Genomic DNA, 17674 nt, shown 5'->3' with positions numbered 1-17674 from the left:
ATTCTAATTTTTTTAATTCCTGATTTTGTGGGTTTTATGAGCTGGAAGCCCGAATTATGTAAAAATAAATAGAAACTTGAATTTGTTTAAATTGTGGGCCCTGTATCTATAATCTATGAAGGTTTCACTTTTTGAATGGAATTATGGAAATAAATAAACTTTTCCATGATCTTCAAACTTTTTGGAAAGGGTCTGTGTGTCAACAATTCTGATCATAAAGAATTACTGTAGCGATATAGTCCAGTGTAAAACAATGTACATTTGACTGCACAGCAAAACAAAGGAGGTTCATCGACAATCCTGAGGCAGCGTGTGCAGATGGGAATCTCCGCAGCTTGTAGCCTGCTGGGCTGATGTTCCAAAACCACTGGATCCACAGAGTGACAATACAAACTGGCAGTTTGATAGGTTTAGCAATGCTCTGCTGAGCTGTTGTTAGAGATTGCTCTGATTTTGATGCAGTGTTTAGCTCTAGTTTGGCGAAACTATCGTGAGACAAAGCAGCCGCAGCAGACATGGGTGCTGCCATCTTATTTATCTTCCTCTGCCAATGACTGTTAATCACAAATCTAACACAACTGCTGTTAAGATTTATGATTGGATGCGAGAGTTAGGGACCGGGAGAGGAGCAAGTGACCATCTGTGTCAACTGAACTTCTGCCTAACACAAAACAGTCTGCTTCCTTCCACCGTAAAGGTTTGGTTGGGTGGACAAATAGTTTGTTGTCTCAAGAGTGGCTACAATACAATAAATATCGTACATTTTTCAGATTCACTTTACAGAAAACCACAAATAGGCAAGTGTATCAGTGAATAACGGAGGATAGTCTACCCTCCAAAAATCCCCCAGGAATGCCGGAGGGCAAATATGCGGGGTCCACTGTACACACAGGGGGAGTGTGGTGTCAAACACTATGGGACAAGAGATAATCTACTGAACTACTGTTCATTCTATTACCACAAAGCGTCACTCGGCTGCCAGTTACACTTAAAAAGCAGCAGTTAAGATGATTGCTGTTCAAATTATCTGGCAAAAGGATACCTCTTTCCATGTGTGTCAAATGCCTTTCTCTTACCTGCAGTGCACTGTGATAGGATGGTTGCCAGACTGCTGTTGCTGTTTCTGCACTGCTGCTATTATATTGATCATGCCTTTACCATCAGTGGGGATGCCCACTTCTGGCCATCCATGGAAATGAAACTGACGCACTGCTCGAGCCTTGTTCTCCTGGAAGAATGGAGGCAAAGTGAGAGAAGAGGACATTGACATAAGATTACTGGTATGATGCATGCAGTTTTGTTAACACAGTTGGTACACGACTCACAAAAAAGTTAGGGATATTTGGGTTTTTGGATTAAGTTTCAGGATTAACCTAACATGCACATAACCTTTACAGGAGAACTTCAGTAGTTTTTGCGCAACAGACTATTATCTAAAAAGGAGCTGAACAAGCAAAATTCAGAACAGGTGTTTGATCAACCAATACATTTAAAAGGACGTCTACTTCAATGCCCTTCTGTGACTTTTCCAGTCTTTCTATTGCAATGTGCTGATGACACTGTGAGACCAAGTTAAGTGGCCACTTCTCTCTGAGAGCATCCTGTTTTAAGCCTTCCAATGAAGTACTGTTGATCAGTTGTTGGGTGTCTTCTTGGTCTCGTGATGTCGTAATGTGAACAGCATGATTAAGATGACTTTAAAAACATAAATAAAATCCTTTCAAAACTATATTCAATTGAATACACTACAAAGACAAGCTATTTTATGTTCAAACTGATACACTATTGTTCTTTTGCGAATATTTGTTAATTTTGAATTTGATGCCTGCAACATGTTCCACAAAAACTAGGACAGGGTCATGTTTACCACCGTGTTACATCGTCTTTCCTTTTAACAACACTCAATAATCGCTAATTGTGGAAGCTTTGTAGGTGGAATTCTTTCCCATTCTTGCTTTATGTAAAACTTTAGCTGATCAACAGTCCAGGGTCAGGTTTTGCGCTTCATAATGCATGAGACATTTTCAATGGGAGACAGATCTGGACAGCTGGCAAGCCAGTCTAGTACTCACACTCTTTTACTATGAAGCCACAGTGTTGTAACACGTGCAGAATGTGGTTAGGCTGAAATAGGCTGTCTTGCTGAAATAAGCAGGGATGTCCCTGAAACGACGTTGCTTGGATGGCAGCATATATTGCTCCAAAACCTGTATGTAACTTTCAGCATTAATGCTGCCTTCAAAGATGACCGAGTTACCCATGCCATGGGCATTAACAGACCCCATATCATAAGATGCTGGCTTTTAAACTTTGCGGCGATAATCAGTTTGGTGTTTTTCCGCTTTGGACCGGAGGACCAATGTTCCTAACCGGTGTTTTTCGAGCATTACTCATTTTCCCCCAAGTCTTTTTTTTGTCCCTGTGACAGCTTTTTGGGAACATATAGCCTTCAAACTCAAAATGAGAATATTTGCAAAAAACAACAATGACGTTCATCAGTTAGAACATTAAATATCTTCTTTGTCAATTGACTTTAGGTTAAAGGAGTTGCAAATCATTGTATTTGGCTTTTATTTACATTTTACACAACATCCAAATTTCAATGGAATTGGGCTTTGTAATTGCCTTTCAGCTCTTTGTTAGAGAACAGAAAGTTGTGCAAAAAGTACTGAAACAAACAGTTGGACATGCATTTAAGTTTAAAGCTCAAATTCAGTTCTCCTGTAAAAGTTATAGTGCATTTTAGGTTCTTCCTGAAATTTCCCGAAAACCCCAAATATCCCAAACTTTTTGTAGGTAGTGTACAGTATGTGTGTGGAAACATTTATTAGTCCACCAGGCCATTTTATTTACCCTGTTGTTGGTAACCATGAGGTCACGCACTGTATAGCTCTCACTCTCTTCCTCCCTTTTAAGTTCAATAGAGATGTCCCCATAGGCCACCACTCCATCACTGGGCCAATACTGAGCACACTTTTCCTACAGGAACAAAACACCAAAAACACCCATGCCATCAAAATCTCCCTTTGGTGTCTATTATCATCATTACTTCTGATAAGAGACACCAGCAATCATGACTACATCTGGGCGATTATGGAAAAAGTAATGATCACGATTATTTTGATTGATATTGAAATCACAACTAATAAAGACGATTATTCATTGATTTCAAAACTTAGTATTTATTTAATGACCAAAACTCAACTTTAAAATAACTGGATAGAACAACCAGAAAATAAATGAGTACCAAGTAAAATAATATATTTAAAACATAGAAATAAAAAACTAATAAAAATAAATACATCCATGGCTAAAAACATTGGCACGCCTGGGGTGACTGTATTGTCTATTGTATATATTTGTTAAATAAAAAATGTTCTCAATATTCTGGCATTTAGCAAATAGAAATAATGTTGGTAATCCTAATTGACCTAAAAGAGGAAAATCTTTAGTCTAATTTCATGTCAGACGGGGGAAAAAAGCGTTTGTCTTTTTATACAAAGCCACGACTGTATCTACTGTTCCTGCTGTATGCGCCTTAGTCGCAATAAGGTTTTTCATAGATTAGGAAGAATATTATATAAGAGTATTGTTGTATTGTTTGTCTGTATCTGTTACTACGGCATTTGTGTGTAAATATTTGTTATTTGAAGGTAAATCCGTCCCATGATCTAATGCTCATGTTAGCTAGCCGGTCAATAGGGTTTACCAACTGATTGATAGTATAAGCTGGCGATTTCTAAAACGATGTGTGTCTTGTATTTAAATATTCAAAGTGAGTAATTCTTTTTGTTGTGCACTTAGTTTTACAGTAAACTCTCACTGGGGTGTCAATAAACAGCTTAAAGCAAGATCAGTGAAGGCAGAAGAACATGCGTCACATGCTTGCTAGAAGCAACACAGGGTGCGATTACAACGCAGGAACTTGAATACACAACCGTTGCTGCAGCACATTATTCGTTTTTCTTCGATAACGTTTTCATGATCTTGAGAAGTCAAAATCGAACTCACGATTCAATTTAGATTAATCACCCAGCCCTAATCATGACCACATGGAATGGTTCTACACACCTGCCCTCTCTCCTCCAGCTCAGTGAGCATGACTATTGAGCAGCTTCTCCATTCCCAGATCATCCTCCAGAAGTCCTCAATGGTGTGCTGCAAGGGGCCTTGGCTTGCCATGTATGAATCTTTCTGGCGATAGCCCTATAAAGAGCAAGAAATGGAGAGAGCAGATTAATGAAGGAAGTCATAAAGAAATCTGCGAGGATGAAGCACCTTTTGCACTCACGTCAATAAAAGATGCATTGACATAGTCAGTGTTCTCTTCTCCTCGTTTCACTGGAATGATCACTCTGTTGAACTCGTCTATGAAGAGAAACACACAAGTTTCTGTTAATAGCGCTCATCAGTCATGATTGCACCAATAACAAGGCATGAAATACTATGAACAGCTATAGCAGCTTCACTCACATGGAATGATCTGTAGTACTCTGTTCTTCTTCATGTTGGCAGGGAGATTGCCCGTTCTCATCTTGTCATTCTGGATCTTGATGGATGTCAGTTTCTAGAAGTTATAAGAGTTAAACATTTTACATTTGTATAGATTTATAGAATATAGAAAGTGTTTTATAAAGGGGAGAGGTTGATATTGCCCTACCATCTGAGATGAATGACAATTGTTGAATTCTTACTCCACAAACGCAACATAAATCATAATGTGTTTCGACTAGAGGGAGCACATACAATGTATTCTTGATTAAAAAAATAAAATAAATATAAAAATGTCACCTTTAAGGTATTGATGAGCTATAGAGAAAATGTTTTATTTGACTTAAGGTAGCTACCCAAAGAGAGATGTCATGGTCTTTTGATGAAAACGCACAACACATACACCAACCTTGAATTCAGCTTCCAAACCACTGCAGCCAGCTCCTGGTGAAGTGGTGTACAATTTAGCCAGGTGGGACTCCAGAGAGGTCACCTCCAGCTCAGTGTCTCCGTACAAATAGTGCTCTAACAACGCTTGGAAGATGAAAACGTACTGCATCTGTGAGAGTTGAAAGACCAGTTCAGTTATAAGATTCACATAAAACTCCTACAGTCAAATTTTGCGCATATTCCATCTATCCATCCATCCATCAATCTTCTCCCACTTATCCGAGGTTGGGTCACGGGGACAGTAGCTTTAGCGGGGAAGCCCAGATTTCCCACTCCCCAGCCACTTCATCCAGCTCTACTAGGGGGAATCCGATGTGTTCCCAGGCCAGCCGGGAGAGTCTCTTCAGCGTGGGACATGCCCGGAACACTTCACCAGGGAGGCGTCAAGGACTCCTCCTAATCAGATGCCCGAGCTCCTCCTCCTCTCAAGGCAGAGGAGCAGCGGCTCTACTCCGAGCCCCCATAGGTGAGGGTAGATTGGTAAATTGAGAGCTTTGCCTTTCGGCTTAGCTCCTTCTTCATACAAAGTCCGCATCACTGCAGATGCTGCACCGATCCACCTGTTGATCTCCCGTTCCATTCTGACCTGGAGAGGGCACTCAACCCTTTTCCTATTGAGGACCATGATCTCAGATTTGGAGGTGCTGATTTTCATCCCGACTGCTACACACTCGGCTGCGAACCGCTCCAGTGAGAGTTGGAAATCACGGCTTGATGAAGCCAACAGAACCACATCATTTGCAAAAAGCAGAGATGCAATACTGAGGCCGCCGAACCGGACCCCTCTACGCCTCGGCTGCGCCTAGAAATTCTGTCCATAATCATTATGAACAGAATCGGTGCAAAATGGCAGACTTGGCGGAGTCCAACCCTCACCGGTAACAAATCTGACTTACTGCCAGCAATGCTGACCAAACTCTGACACTGGTTGTACAGGGACCAAACAGCCCGCATCTGGGGGTTGGGTACCCCATACTCCCGAAGAACCTCCCACAGGACTCCCCGAGGGTCGAACGCCTTCTCCAAGTCCACAAAACACATGTAAACTGGTTGGGCGAACTCCCATGCACCCTCGAGGACCCTGCGGAGGGTGTAGTGCTGGTCAACTGTTCCATGGCCAGGATGAAAACCACACTGCTCCTCCTGAATCTGAGATTTGACTTCCCGACGGACCCTCCTCTTAGACCTTAGACCTTAATAGACCTTACTAGGAGATTCGACTTTTTCTCCAGAACGCCTTAATAGATCTTACCAAGGATGCCGAGGAGTGTGATCCCCCTGAAGTGGGAACACACCCTCTTAAAAATGGGAACCACCACCCCAGTCTGCCAATCCAGAGCCACTGTCCCCGCAATGTTGCAGAGGCGTGTCAACCAGGACAGCCCCACAACATCCAGAGCCTTTAGGAACACCTGGGGAATCTCATCCACCCTTGGGGCCTCGTCACTGAGGAGCTTTTCAACCACCTCAGTGACCTCAGCTCCAGAGATAGGAGGGTCCGCCTCAGAGACCCCAGACTCTGCTTCCTCATGGGAAGGCGTGTTGGTGGGACTGAGGTCTTCGAAGTATTCGCCCCACCGACTCACAAAGTCCAGAGTCGAGGTCAACAGTGCCCCATTCCCACTATACACAGTGTTGATTGTGCACTGTTTCCCCCTCCTGAGATGCCGGATGGTGGACCAGAATTTCGTTAAAGCGGTCCGCAAGTCGTTTTCCATGACCTCACCGAACTCACCCGAGTTTTTGCCTCAGCGACCACTGAAGCTGCATTCCGCTTGCCCTGCCGGTACCCATCAGCTGCCACAGGGGTCCAACATGCCAAAAATGCCTAATAGGACTTCTTCTTCAGCTTGACTGCATCCCTCACCGCTGGTGTCCACTAACAGGTTCGGGGGTTGCACCACGACAGGCCACCTTATGGCCACAGCTACGGTTGGCCACCTCAGCAATGGAGGCGCGGAATATGGTCCACTTGGACTCAATGTCCCCAGCATCCCCTGGTACGTGGGCGAAATTCTGCCGGAGGTGGGAGTTGAAACTCCTTCTGACAGGGAATTCTACCAGATATTCCCAGCAGACCCTCACAATACGTTGGGGCCTGCCAGGATGGACCAGCATTTTCTCCCAAGAAATGCGGCCGAAGTCCGATGACACGACAACAAAGTCGATGATGGAACTGCAGCCTAGAGTGTCCTGGTGCCAAGTGCATATATGGACACCCTTATGCTTGAAATATGTTGTTCGCTATGGACAAATCATGAGGAGCACTGAAGTCTAATAACAGAACACCGCTCGGGTTCTGGTCGGGGGGGTCGTTCTCCCAATCACGCCCTTCGAGGTCTCACTGTCATTGCCCACATGAGCATTGAAGCCCCCCAGCAGAATGATGGAGTCCCCAGTGGGAGCGCTCTCCTGCACCCCCTCCAAGGACTCCAAAATGGGTGGGTACTCTGAACTGCTGTTTGGTGAATAGGCACAAACAACAGTCAGGATCCGTCCCCAAACCCAAAGGCAGAAGGAGGCTACCCTCTCGTCCACCGGTGTGAACCCCAATGTTCAGGCCCCGAGCCGGGTGGCAATAAGTATACCCACGGCTGCTCGGCGCCTCTCACCGTCGGCAACTCCAGAGTGGAAGAGAGTCCAACCCCTCTCAAGAGGACTGGTACCAGAGCCCAAGCTGTGTGTGGAGGCGAGCCTGAATATATCTCGTCGGAACGTCACGACCTCACGCACCAGCTCGGGCTCCTTCCCTGCAAGAGAGGGGACGTTCCACGTCCCTACAGCCAGCTTCCGTAGCCGGGGATCCGCCCAGCTCACATTGCACCCGACCCCTATGACCCCTTCCCACAGGTGGTGCGCCCATGGGAAGGCTGTGCCCGGCCGGGCCTCATGTTGTGCGCATATTGAAAATGCAAATAAGAGAGACGTACGTGGATAACATTTCCAAAACTTGTTTCATTTATTTTGGTCCTGAGTGTGACTTACATCAGTCTGGACCATCTGACATCTCTGGGCTCTAATCCTGGTGACAAAGCCGAACACATCCACCTTTCTCTCGGTGTTCATCATGTCCAACATGGCATCTATCACAATGAATGTACCTGTTCTTCCTACTCCCGCGCTACAATGGAAGTGATAACAACCTCTTGTGAGTTGTACAGCATAGCAACAAACACAGACACCTCTCTTAGTCAGATACTTACCTGCAGTGGACCACAATGGGCCCAGCATATTGAGGGTTGTAGGTTTTGACTTTCTTGAGAAACTTCAGCATACCAATGGGGGTGAAAGGAACACCGAAATCTGGCCAGCTGGTGAAGTGGAACTGAGTGACTAGCCTTTGTGGCTTTTTTCCAGATATATCCCCAACCTGAGACAATCAAACCAGAACCAGTAAGTATCACAAAGTCACTTCACACTCAGTATAACATCCACCATCCTCAGACCCCAACCTGTTTTTGGAGAGTTCCTCACTTACCTGCTGGATGCAAAACTTGCGGATGGTGTAATCTACGAGAACCATTGTGTCTTCCACAGAAACACGGATGTTCCCGTATGTCCAACAGCCCTGGTCCGGCCAGTACTGGGCACACTTACACTGAAACACAGAGATACAAATGCAAAACTAGGATAGTGTATACGAGAGTCAAGGGTATTAAAAAAAAAAACAACAACAACAACTGAAATTGAAAAATAATCACAAACTGTTGGAAACGTCTTTAAAATGAAAATAAGTGCAAAACACACATATTTGGGCCCCACGGTAAACAATGGACTGCACCCAGTATTCAGCAAGCATGCATGGTCTTCACAGAACAGGAAATATTATACTTGGGAGGTGAACTGTAAAACTTAAAATTGCTCTGCTACCTCTTTCCTCTCCTTCAGATTGGTCACCATGACAATGGTGGCTGTGTTCTGCTCCCAGATCATCCGCCAATAGTCATTTACTGTTTCCTCCTTCGGTCCTGAGAGCAACAAAGCAATGACGAAGAATTTAGATTACCACGTGTTACTATGACATTTATTTAAGTGATAATTACAAATGTTACCTTGAGCTGCAATAAACTTATTCTTCTCCTGGTAACCCTGCACAAAAGGGAACAGGAATAAAGGAGACAACGTCGGGTAAAGGGTAAATCATTGTAAAGTGAAATCACAACAAACACTATTTGTTATCTGAAATAAATACTATTGTTTTACAAACATTTATAAAGGAGGCATTGATGAAGTCAGAGTCTGGTACTCCTTCGAGAGATGAGAGATGCACCCGGGAGTGATCATCTAAGGAAAGAAAAGGTTTCAAATACTTAATTACAACATTTCACAGTTAGGTGAAAGGGACAGTGTCAAATAGATTGGTGGTTTCCTTACACGGAAGGATGTTGACATATCTGTTTTTTTCTTTATTCTCTTCCTTGGATGCTGCGTCACACGTTGCCTGAATGGGGCAGACTGGTAGAGCCTGACCAAAGAAAAATGTATGCAGGTAAGATAGCTGAAGAAAGTCAAGAATAGTATTTGTCTCCAGTCTTCTAATTCATTTTGAGACATTACTGTACAGTGGACATCCACTATTCACACGTGATAGGGACTGGGCTGGACCGCAAAGAGCAGAAATCCCAAATAATTGACACCCATTATAATTGCATTGGGTGTTGGGGGGGGGGACTATATATACAACCCCAATTCCAATGAAGTTGGAACATTGTGTTAAACATAAATAAAAACAGAATACAATGATTTGCAAATCATGTTCAACCTATATTTAATTGAATACACTACAAAGACAAGATATTTAATGTTCAAACTGATAAAAGGTATTGTTTTAGTAAATAATCATTAACTTAGAATTTTATGGCTGCAACACATTCCAAAAAAGCTGGGACAGGTTCATGTTTACCACCGTGTTACATCACCTTTTCTTTTAACAACATTCAATAAACATTTGGGAACTGAGGACACTAATTGTTGAAGCTTTGTAGGTGGAATTCTTTCCCATTCTTGCATGATGTACAGCTTCATCTGTTCAACAGTGCGGGGTCTCCGTTGTCGTATTTTACGCTTCATAATGCGCCACACATTTTCGATGCGAGACAGATCTGGGCTGCAGGCAGGCCAGTCTTGTACCCGCACTCTTTTACTAGGAAGCCAGGCTGTTGTAACACGTGCAGAATTTTGTTTAGCATTGTCTTGCTGAAATAAGCAGGGGCGTCCATGAAGAAGATCTTGCTTAGATGGCAGCATATGCTTCTCCAAAACCTGTATGTACCTTTCAGCATTAATGGTGCCTTCACAGATGTGTAAGTTACCCATGCCATTGGCACTAACACAGCCCCATACCATCATAGATGCTGGCTTTTGAACTTTGCGTCCATAACAGTCCGGATGGTTCTTTTCCTCTTTGGCCTGGAGGACACGACGTCCACAATTTCCTCCCAAAATTTGAAATGTGGACTCGTCGGACCACAGAACACTTTTCGGCTGCGTTTCTGGGTGTTGTTGATGGATGGCTTTTGCTTTCCATAGTAGAGTTTTAAGTTGCACTTACGGATGTAGCGCCAAACTGTATTTACTGACATTTGTTTTCTGAAGTGTTCCTGAGCCCATGTGGTGATATCCTTCACACATTGATGTCAGTTTTTGATGCAGTGCCGCCTGAGGTCACGGGCATTCAATGTAGGTTTTCGGCCTTGCCGCTTACATGCAGTGATTTCTCCAGATTCTCTGAACCTTTTGATGATATTATGGACCGTAGATGATGAAATCCCTAAATTCCTTGCAATTGTACGTTGAGGAACATTGTCCTTAAACTGTTTTACTATTTTCTCACGCACTTGTTCACAAAGAGGTGAACCTCGCCCCATCTTTGCTTGTGAATGACTGAGCAATTCCGGGAAACTCTTTTCATACCCAATCATGGCACCCACCTGTTCCCAATTAGCCTGTTCACGTGTGGGATGTTTCAAACAGGAGTTTGATGAGCATTCCTCAACTTTGTCAGTCTTTTTTGCCACCTGTGCCAGCTTTTTTGGAACGTGTGGCAGCCATAAAATTCTAAGTTAATGATTATTTGCTAAAAACAATAAAGTTTATCAGTTTGAACATTAAATATCTTGTCTTTGTAGTGTATTCAATTAAATATAGGTTGAACATGATTTGCAAATCATTGTATTCTGTTTTATTTTTGTTTAACACAACGTCCCAACTTAAATGGAATTGGGGTTGTATGTATAAGACCACACTGCTTAATGTTTTATGACGCAGTTAATCAAGACTGTCTACAGTAATTTAAAAAATTGTTATTATAAATATATGTAAACATAGGTATTTGTTTTATGACTTTTTTTTTTTTTTTTTTAAGTATCTGCAATTCAAATCAGATTCATTGTTAGAAAATACAGCCATTTGAACTGGCTATCCATTTTTACTGTTAATCAAAAACGTATCCTAAATATTACCCTCAAATATATGGGCCTACTCCATCCATACAATATTTAGTTGAAGCCAAATGTTTTCATACATTATATATCTCATTGCTTCTCACAATTTTCCATTACAGTCTTCAAAGTCAGATGTTTACATACAGTAAGATTACTATGCTTTTAAACAATTTGACAAAATGCAAATCATGATGTCATTCCTTTAGAAGCTTCTTATGGGTTTCTTGACAACATCTGAGTTAATTAGATTTCATCGGTTGATGTAGTTTAAGTAGGCGCACCTGAAACACACTGCTTTTTGGTGTAATATTATGGGAAAGTCAAAAGAAAACAGCCAAGATATCAGAAAGAGAATTGTGGACAAGTATGGTTCATCCTTGGGTGCAATTTTGACTTTCCAGATGCCTGAAGGTGCCACACTAATCAAGCAAGTCGGCACTACACTTCAAGCAAGTTGAGTCAAGTCATTACTTGGTCGCAAGTCGCAAGTCAATTCATACAATCTTGCTCCAGTTGTAACATATATTGGAGCGGTAATAAAATGTTTTTTTTTCACAAATCATAACAACAAAAAAAGTATTCACACATTATAAAAGTTAAATGAACAACAACTGAAATGACTGATTTAATTAATTGCACTGAATTATTTTAAAGTTGTATTTCAAACTCACTTTAACTCAACTTTATTTCTGAACAAACTATGCTGATTACTTTGTGGTGACAACTCTGTAACTCCTGCGGTTCTTACGAGAACACCATTAAACAAAGGCCATACATAATGTTTTCACATCTTTTTTCACCTTTAAAGTGACACATAACCTGGACAACCCATTTGAAAAAAATGGAAATCGTTTCGAGAGAAGTAAAAATAAACAACAGAAAGTGGTAGCTTACGTGTGCACATGCTCTCATAACTTGGGTGGCTGTGTTTAGAATTAAGCAATCTTTGTCATTGTCATTAGATTAAAGGATATCTTTCATATGCTGTGGTCTGAATTTTAAAAACAATGCAGACAGCTTTATCACAGAGTCGACACATCTGATGATATTTTAATGGTGGCACTTCAATAAACACATTCAGTAGTACGAAAATTATATTCCCTGTAGCTACTCACAATTTGTACTGTACCAACTAATAGTGGAATACACTTTTGTCAACGACTTTTTTAATCGCCGTGATCGTAATGGAAGGTGATCCAATTGACGAGACCTATAACGCACTTTGCATCTTCTAGCGGCGACTCTTTTGTCATACCCGCAAACGTCTCCGCATCTTTTTTTTTACCTCTACAACTGGCCGCTAGCCACGCCACTTCACAACTCCTAAATTCAGTGCTTGGCATTATATCTTAGACACTACTCTCTGCTCTCGCATCATTAATATGAGTGAGTGTGTGTGTGTGTGTGTGTGTGTGAGAGAGAGAGAGAGAGCCTATGAACTAAAACGAAATAAGTTCACAATCACATCATTTTTATTTTTAATCGTCCCAAACTAGTCTATGAAAGTTAATGTTTGACCACCGAGCTAAAATGTTAAATTAGCTTATCTGTCTTTGTGAGTTTTGTAGTGACATATGAAGTTCGACGTTGTGTCTTTAATGCGCGAGTTACAAGCCATGCAGGTTGCCATCTTCTTTTTGCAGACTTCAACAACATAATCCTTGAATCCAAGTTTTATTTTTGAAGCTACTTCCATTGTTGTTGATGGAGGCGGCTACGTCACACTGGCAAGTGCGCAACAATGCAGACTGGGTTGCCAGATTGGCGCGAATGACCCCCCCCAAAACATTTTCTATTTAAAAAAAAAAAAAAAAAAAAAAAAAAAAAAAAGGCAAACTCTTAAATAAAATGAAGATTTCCAACTCTAAACTAGATGACTGGTCAAGTCTCTTGGCTACCAAGTGTAAAGTCAAGTCAAGTCTTAAGTGTTTGGCAAGCAAGTCGCAAGTCATAAAAAAAGTGGTAACTCGAGTCGACTCGAGTCAATTCCCCCCCATCTCTGCAATGACCTGAAGCATACTGCCAAACTAGTTTGGAAGTGGCTTTCGGATACCAAAGTCAAAGTTTTGGAGTGGCCATCCCAAAGCCCTGATCTAAATCCTATTGAAAATTTATGGGCAGACTTGAATTGGCATGTGCGAGCAAGGCGGCCAATAAACTTGGCTCAGTTCTACCAGTTCTGTCAGGAGGAATGGGACAAAAATCTTGCCAAATATTGTGAAAAGCTTGTGGAAGGATATCCAAAACATTTAACCCAAGTCATACAGTTTAAAGGCAATGTTACCAGATACTAATAAAATGTATGTGCACTTCTGACTTTGAAGAAAGTAATGAAAAATCATTCTCATTATTCTGGCATTAAGCAAATAGACATAATTTTGGTAATCCTAATTGACCTCAAACAGGAAAGGTTTAGTCTAATTTCATCTCGGAGGGGGGAAAAAAAAAAGCATGCGTGTCTTTTTATGTAGTGTATGTAAATTTCTGGTCTCAACTGTACCTATACACCAAGTTTCATTGAGTGCATCACATCCCTAGGTTGAAATTATTGGATGCAGAACTCAAGTAATTTTGTTGGACTTTGGGCTAAATGTAATTACAGGTGTTAACAGTTCTGGGGTGGTGGAAGTTGCCGTACATTAAACTCCTCCCTGAACAACTTGTTGTCATCAGCCATACGACGGTTCATTTCTTCCTCAAGCTTGTCGACAGGAAGGGGTGGGTACTTCCTGTTTGTGCTGGGTGAACGGGCCAATAGTGGCACACTCTGGAGTTCTGCACCGGCGGGGAGGAAGTAAAGGAGACAGAAGTGGGGAGAGAAGGGAAGGAAAGGGAGGATTGACACAGGTGGCGAGAGACACGGGAGATGGGGCGAGAACAGAACAGAGTTGTCTTTAGGTAGAGAAACGCGAACTTGATTTAGTTTGTACTATATTTTCTTAATATCACCACCAGAAGGCGCTGTGCCTCAACAATGGTTAAGTGTTGATTGAATCACAGAGAACAAAAGCCTTCTGCCAACAGTCGATGAAATGTTATCAGTTCAGCGAGCCAGATCAATTGAACGTTATCAGAAGTAAAGCAGGCTAACAAATTCGATCAAGCCATCATACATACATAGTTGAAATGTTACCAAAACAAAAGAATACTCGGCAAGTATGTAGTCACATCTGGTGACATATGTCAGACATGAACATTATGCAGACACACAAGCAATTGCTTTACCTGTATCTTCTGATCTTCCATTGGTCAATCTAAAGGAATTGGAGTGGCTTCCTGCCTGCTTGTATTTTTTAAACCTGCCAATCACCCAAAAAAAAATAAGAGCTGCACTCACCATCTAACATCAACAAATTTTGTTGCACAGCAATAGATTGTTACAGTAGCATTTTAGATCATTGTCAGAAGTCTCAGACTAGTGAATCTTTTTTCATTTCACCAACCTGAGCATGTAGAGGATGATGATGATAAAGATAATGACCAATAAGGAAGACAGGGCCACCATCACCGCTATGATTGGCATGTCATCAGGATGATTCTTATCTTGGTAAGGGACAAAAAGAGGAGAGGGTTTAAAACAGTCAGTCTAACAGTATGACAATATGGCGATAGTTACTAATGCTAAAGACTATTATCTTTGCAGATGTTGTAGTTTGTACCTGCTGTACTGTGATAAATGTTAAAGGTCACATATTTTGGCTATTTAGACCACCATACAGTGGCTCTCTAACATGAACTTAGTATAAAAGTGTCAATTATATTTTAAAAACATCTTGGTTTTGTCATGAGTGTCCAGAAAAGGTTACTTCTGTTTGACCCAGTTTTGTATGCGCTTTGTCCATATTTGGCTAAGCTCGCCCCCTTTCCTCTAATTGGTTGCCTCCGTGCAGAAGACCCACTTGTGAGAGTACACGTGCTTTTTATGTTGACAGCGCTGACTCGGCAGAAGAGAGGTAGGCGGAGACGTTCGCGAGTGACAGATAAGCTCGAGAAATTTGAATGACCTGATTTCAGGCCTCTCGACAGAAAAACGTCTGGAACTCAGGAATGTGTGGACGATTCTAATTCATATTTCACATGTTTACTGAGGCACCATTGAGCCAATTTAGCATCCCAAATACTAGAAAAAGTTTGTTTGGTAAAATATGGGACCTTTAAATGAGAGCAAAACTAGATTTGATTGTATTCCAATCTGCGCAGTAGTGTACTTAGAAAGTGCATAATGTATTTTGATTTACCGAAATCAAGAAACGTGAAACCTCTGTTTGCTGAAAGGAAATAAAATCTACCCGACTAACAGACCCACATCTCATCAATATAAGTCACAGACAGCATAGTTAATTGTTGAAGTCAATGGGTGTCCGTCACATTACCCAGAATTCCACTATATGTGTTAATTAGCTTTAGATTTAGATTTAAAGTACAGTAAAATAATTTTTAATCACTGGACAATGTCAAGACAACCAGATAAATATAATTAAATGTATAGAAGAGATTATGGTGTTTCTGGCGTTTTATTTAAAAATGTACTGTGTACATTAAACTTAAAATTTTAGCTTAAAAATTATTTTTATTCACATTTTTATATCACATTTTTAATACACTTATTCATCAAAATATGTCACTTACTGTATGTAGCTTTAGTGTCCAGATAAAAGAAAGGAGGGCCATACAGTGATTTTTAGATTGTTCCGTTCCATAATGGTTATCTGTGTTATTTAATTAGCTTTCTAAGGGAAAAAACACCAAACAAAAAACAAATGCAACAGTGATGTCTCTTGTAGCAGATAAACTGCACTTTAACAAAGGGTCAACTCCATGCCCCTATGACTAGTCACAAGCAAAGTAATGGCAGACAGACTGATGATTGTCTAAAGTACTTATGAAACATTTAGGACATTTGCTGTAAATTCTGCATGAATCATTCAGAGCATAAATGTTAAATGAGCTCTGCATGTCAGAGGTAAAAGAATCATTTTCCTTTGTACAGATTTGTCTAGTGAAAGGGGATTGATGACGATGGTCACGTCAACTTAACATTAACAAAGCAGTGTATTTTGTAGACCAAGTTAATTTTATTTTAAACTTACGATTGGTGACCTATTTGTATACATTTCTATCACATGTACAAGTTACCTCAATCTCATATTCGGCACAACCTTTTTCACTGCAACAGTTAACACAAAGGACATGAGTTTTGCCTGACCAACAACAGGAGTTTGTGTAAAAGAAAACACTGGCTACTATTCGTGTACTGGCCACGCTGTAAGACACAACAAAAGAACAGAATTCTCTAGACAAATGTATGGTAGGGCTGACAATGCACGGACAAAATTGTCAACTCAATATTCAAGAAAGCTCTATGGATTCAACGTGTGACAGAGAATGGACCATTTCACCCAGCTATGTAATTCCCAGCTATTTTCAGTGTTCATTCTCTGACAATGTGCACACTGAGGAAAAGAGGAGCACAACAGGCTGCGAGCATCATGCGGACCTGACAAAGCCTTTTGGCATTTAACGGTAATATGCTCTCCAAGTATTCCACAAAAGGCTCTCAGACAGCCATAGGGTGACAATGGAGAAGTTATGAAACACCTATCAACCCCAAGTGATCACATGGTTGCTGACATGCTATATAGTGCAAGCTGAAAATCAACATTGGTAAAAGTGGCAAATATTTCAGTTGATATAGTGGGTCAGCATACAAACAACATAAAGCAACTCTCCTGTGAGAAAAGAACTATCTTTTCAACAACAGCTTTTTGGCAAGCCGTGCGTCCTTTAGATGGATTGTGCTCTGATACCTATGGATGATTGGTTAAAAGGAGGCCTGTCACGGCAGGATATTTCTAGAACTGCTACAAAGTCTAAAAGAGGAATATCTAAAATATTAAAGGTCGACGCTTGACCAGAAAGCTTGCTTTGCTTTTATCTTGCTTCCCTTTGACATCCTTCACAAAGACATTAGAAAAGCCATGTTGAAGTTATATGACCCACCTAACAGGAAGTACCACATTTAGAGAAGACTCAGCAGCTATTTTATTTTTGTCAGAGTGACCAGATGTATTATTCTGGGCAGTAGGTAAGAAACATGCTGCCTTTACTTAGCGACACGGCAACCGTGTCTTAAGATAAAACAAAATCGTAGTCAGCCAGCATGCCCCTTGGAAATATTAGACATGATGAGGAACTATTTGATAGAAATGCACGTGCTGACACGCATGATGTCTGAATCACTTGGAACAATGGCAGTCAATATGAGTATGGCAACATATTCTATTCATCCA

At 41.3% G+C, this 17674-nt stretch overlaps 1 protein-coding gene across 5 annotated transcripts in view; it reads right to left on the bottom strand.

The window, feature by feature from the left end:
* ptpra (protein tyrosine phosphatase receptor type A) overlaps positions 1 to 17674 on the bottom strand; it is a 57084-nt gene that overhangs the window by 10489 nt on the left and 28921 nt on the right. For all 5 annotated transcript variants that reach the window (XM_061786475.1, XM_061786478.1, XM_061786477.1 and 2 more), the window contains 16 exons: positions 14828 to 14927; positions 14610 to 14683; positions 14023 to 14159; positions 9316 to 9406; positions 9149 to 9225; positions 8994 to 9030; positions 8812 to 8909; positions 8420 to 8539; positions 8145 to 8311; positions 7927 to 8062; positions 4901 to 5050; positions 4474 to 4567; positions 4292 to 4368; positions 4072 to 4206; positions 2854 to 2979; positions 1077 to 1228 (listed from right to left, as the gene is read on the bottom strand). In XM_061786475.1, the coding sequence (XP_061642459.1) occupies positions 1077 to 1228; positions 2854 to 2979; positions 4072 to 4206; positions 4292 to 4368; positions 4474 to 4567; positions 4901 to 5050; positions 7927 to 8062; positions 8145 to 8311; positions 8420 to 8539; positions 8812 to 8909; positions 8994 to 9030; positions 9149 to 9225; positions 9316 to 9406; positions 14023 to 14159; positions 14610 to 14683; positions 14828 to 14927 (1771 nt within the window). The remainder of the gene's footprint in view (positions 1 to 1076; positions 1229 to 2853; positions 2980 to 4071; positions 4207 to 4291; positions 4369 to 4473; positions 4568 to 4900; positions 5051 to 7926; positions 8063 to 8144; positions 8312 to 8419; positions 8540 to 8811; positions 8910 to 8993; positions 9031 to 9148; positions 9226 to 9315; positions 9407 to 14022; positions 14160 to 14609; positions 14684 to 14827; positions 14928 to 17674) is intronic.

This window comes from Phyllopteryx taeniolatus, chromosome 9 (genome assembly GCF_024500385.1).
Source record: "Phyllopteryx taeniolatus isolate TA_2022b chromosome 9, UOR_Ptae_1.2, whole genome shotgun sequence".
NCBI classification, from domain to species: Eukaryota; Metazoa; Chordata; class Actinopteri; order Syngnathiformes; family Syngnathidae; genus Phyllopteryx; species Phyllopteryx taeniolatus.
The sequence above is the reverse complement of the archived record's forward strand: the minus strand, read 5'-3'. Positions and strand labels throughout refer to the sequence as shown.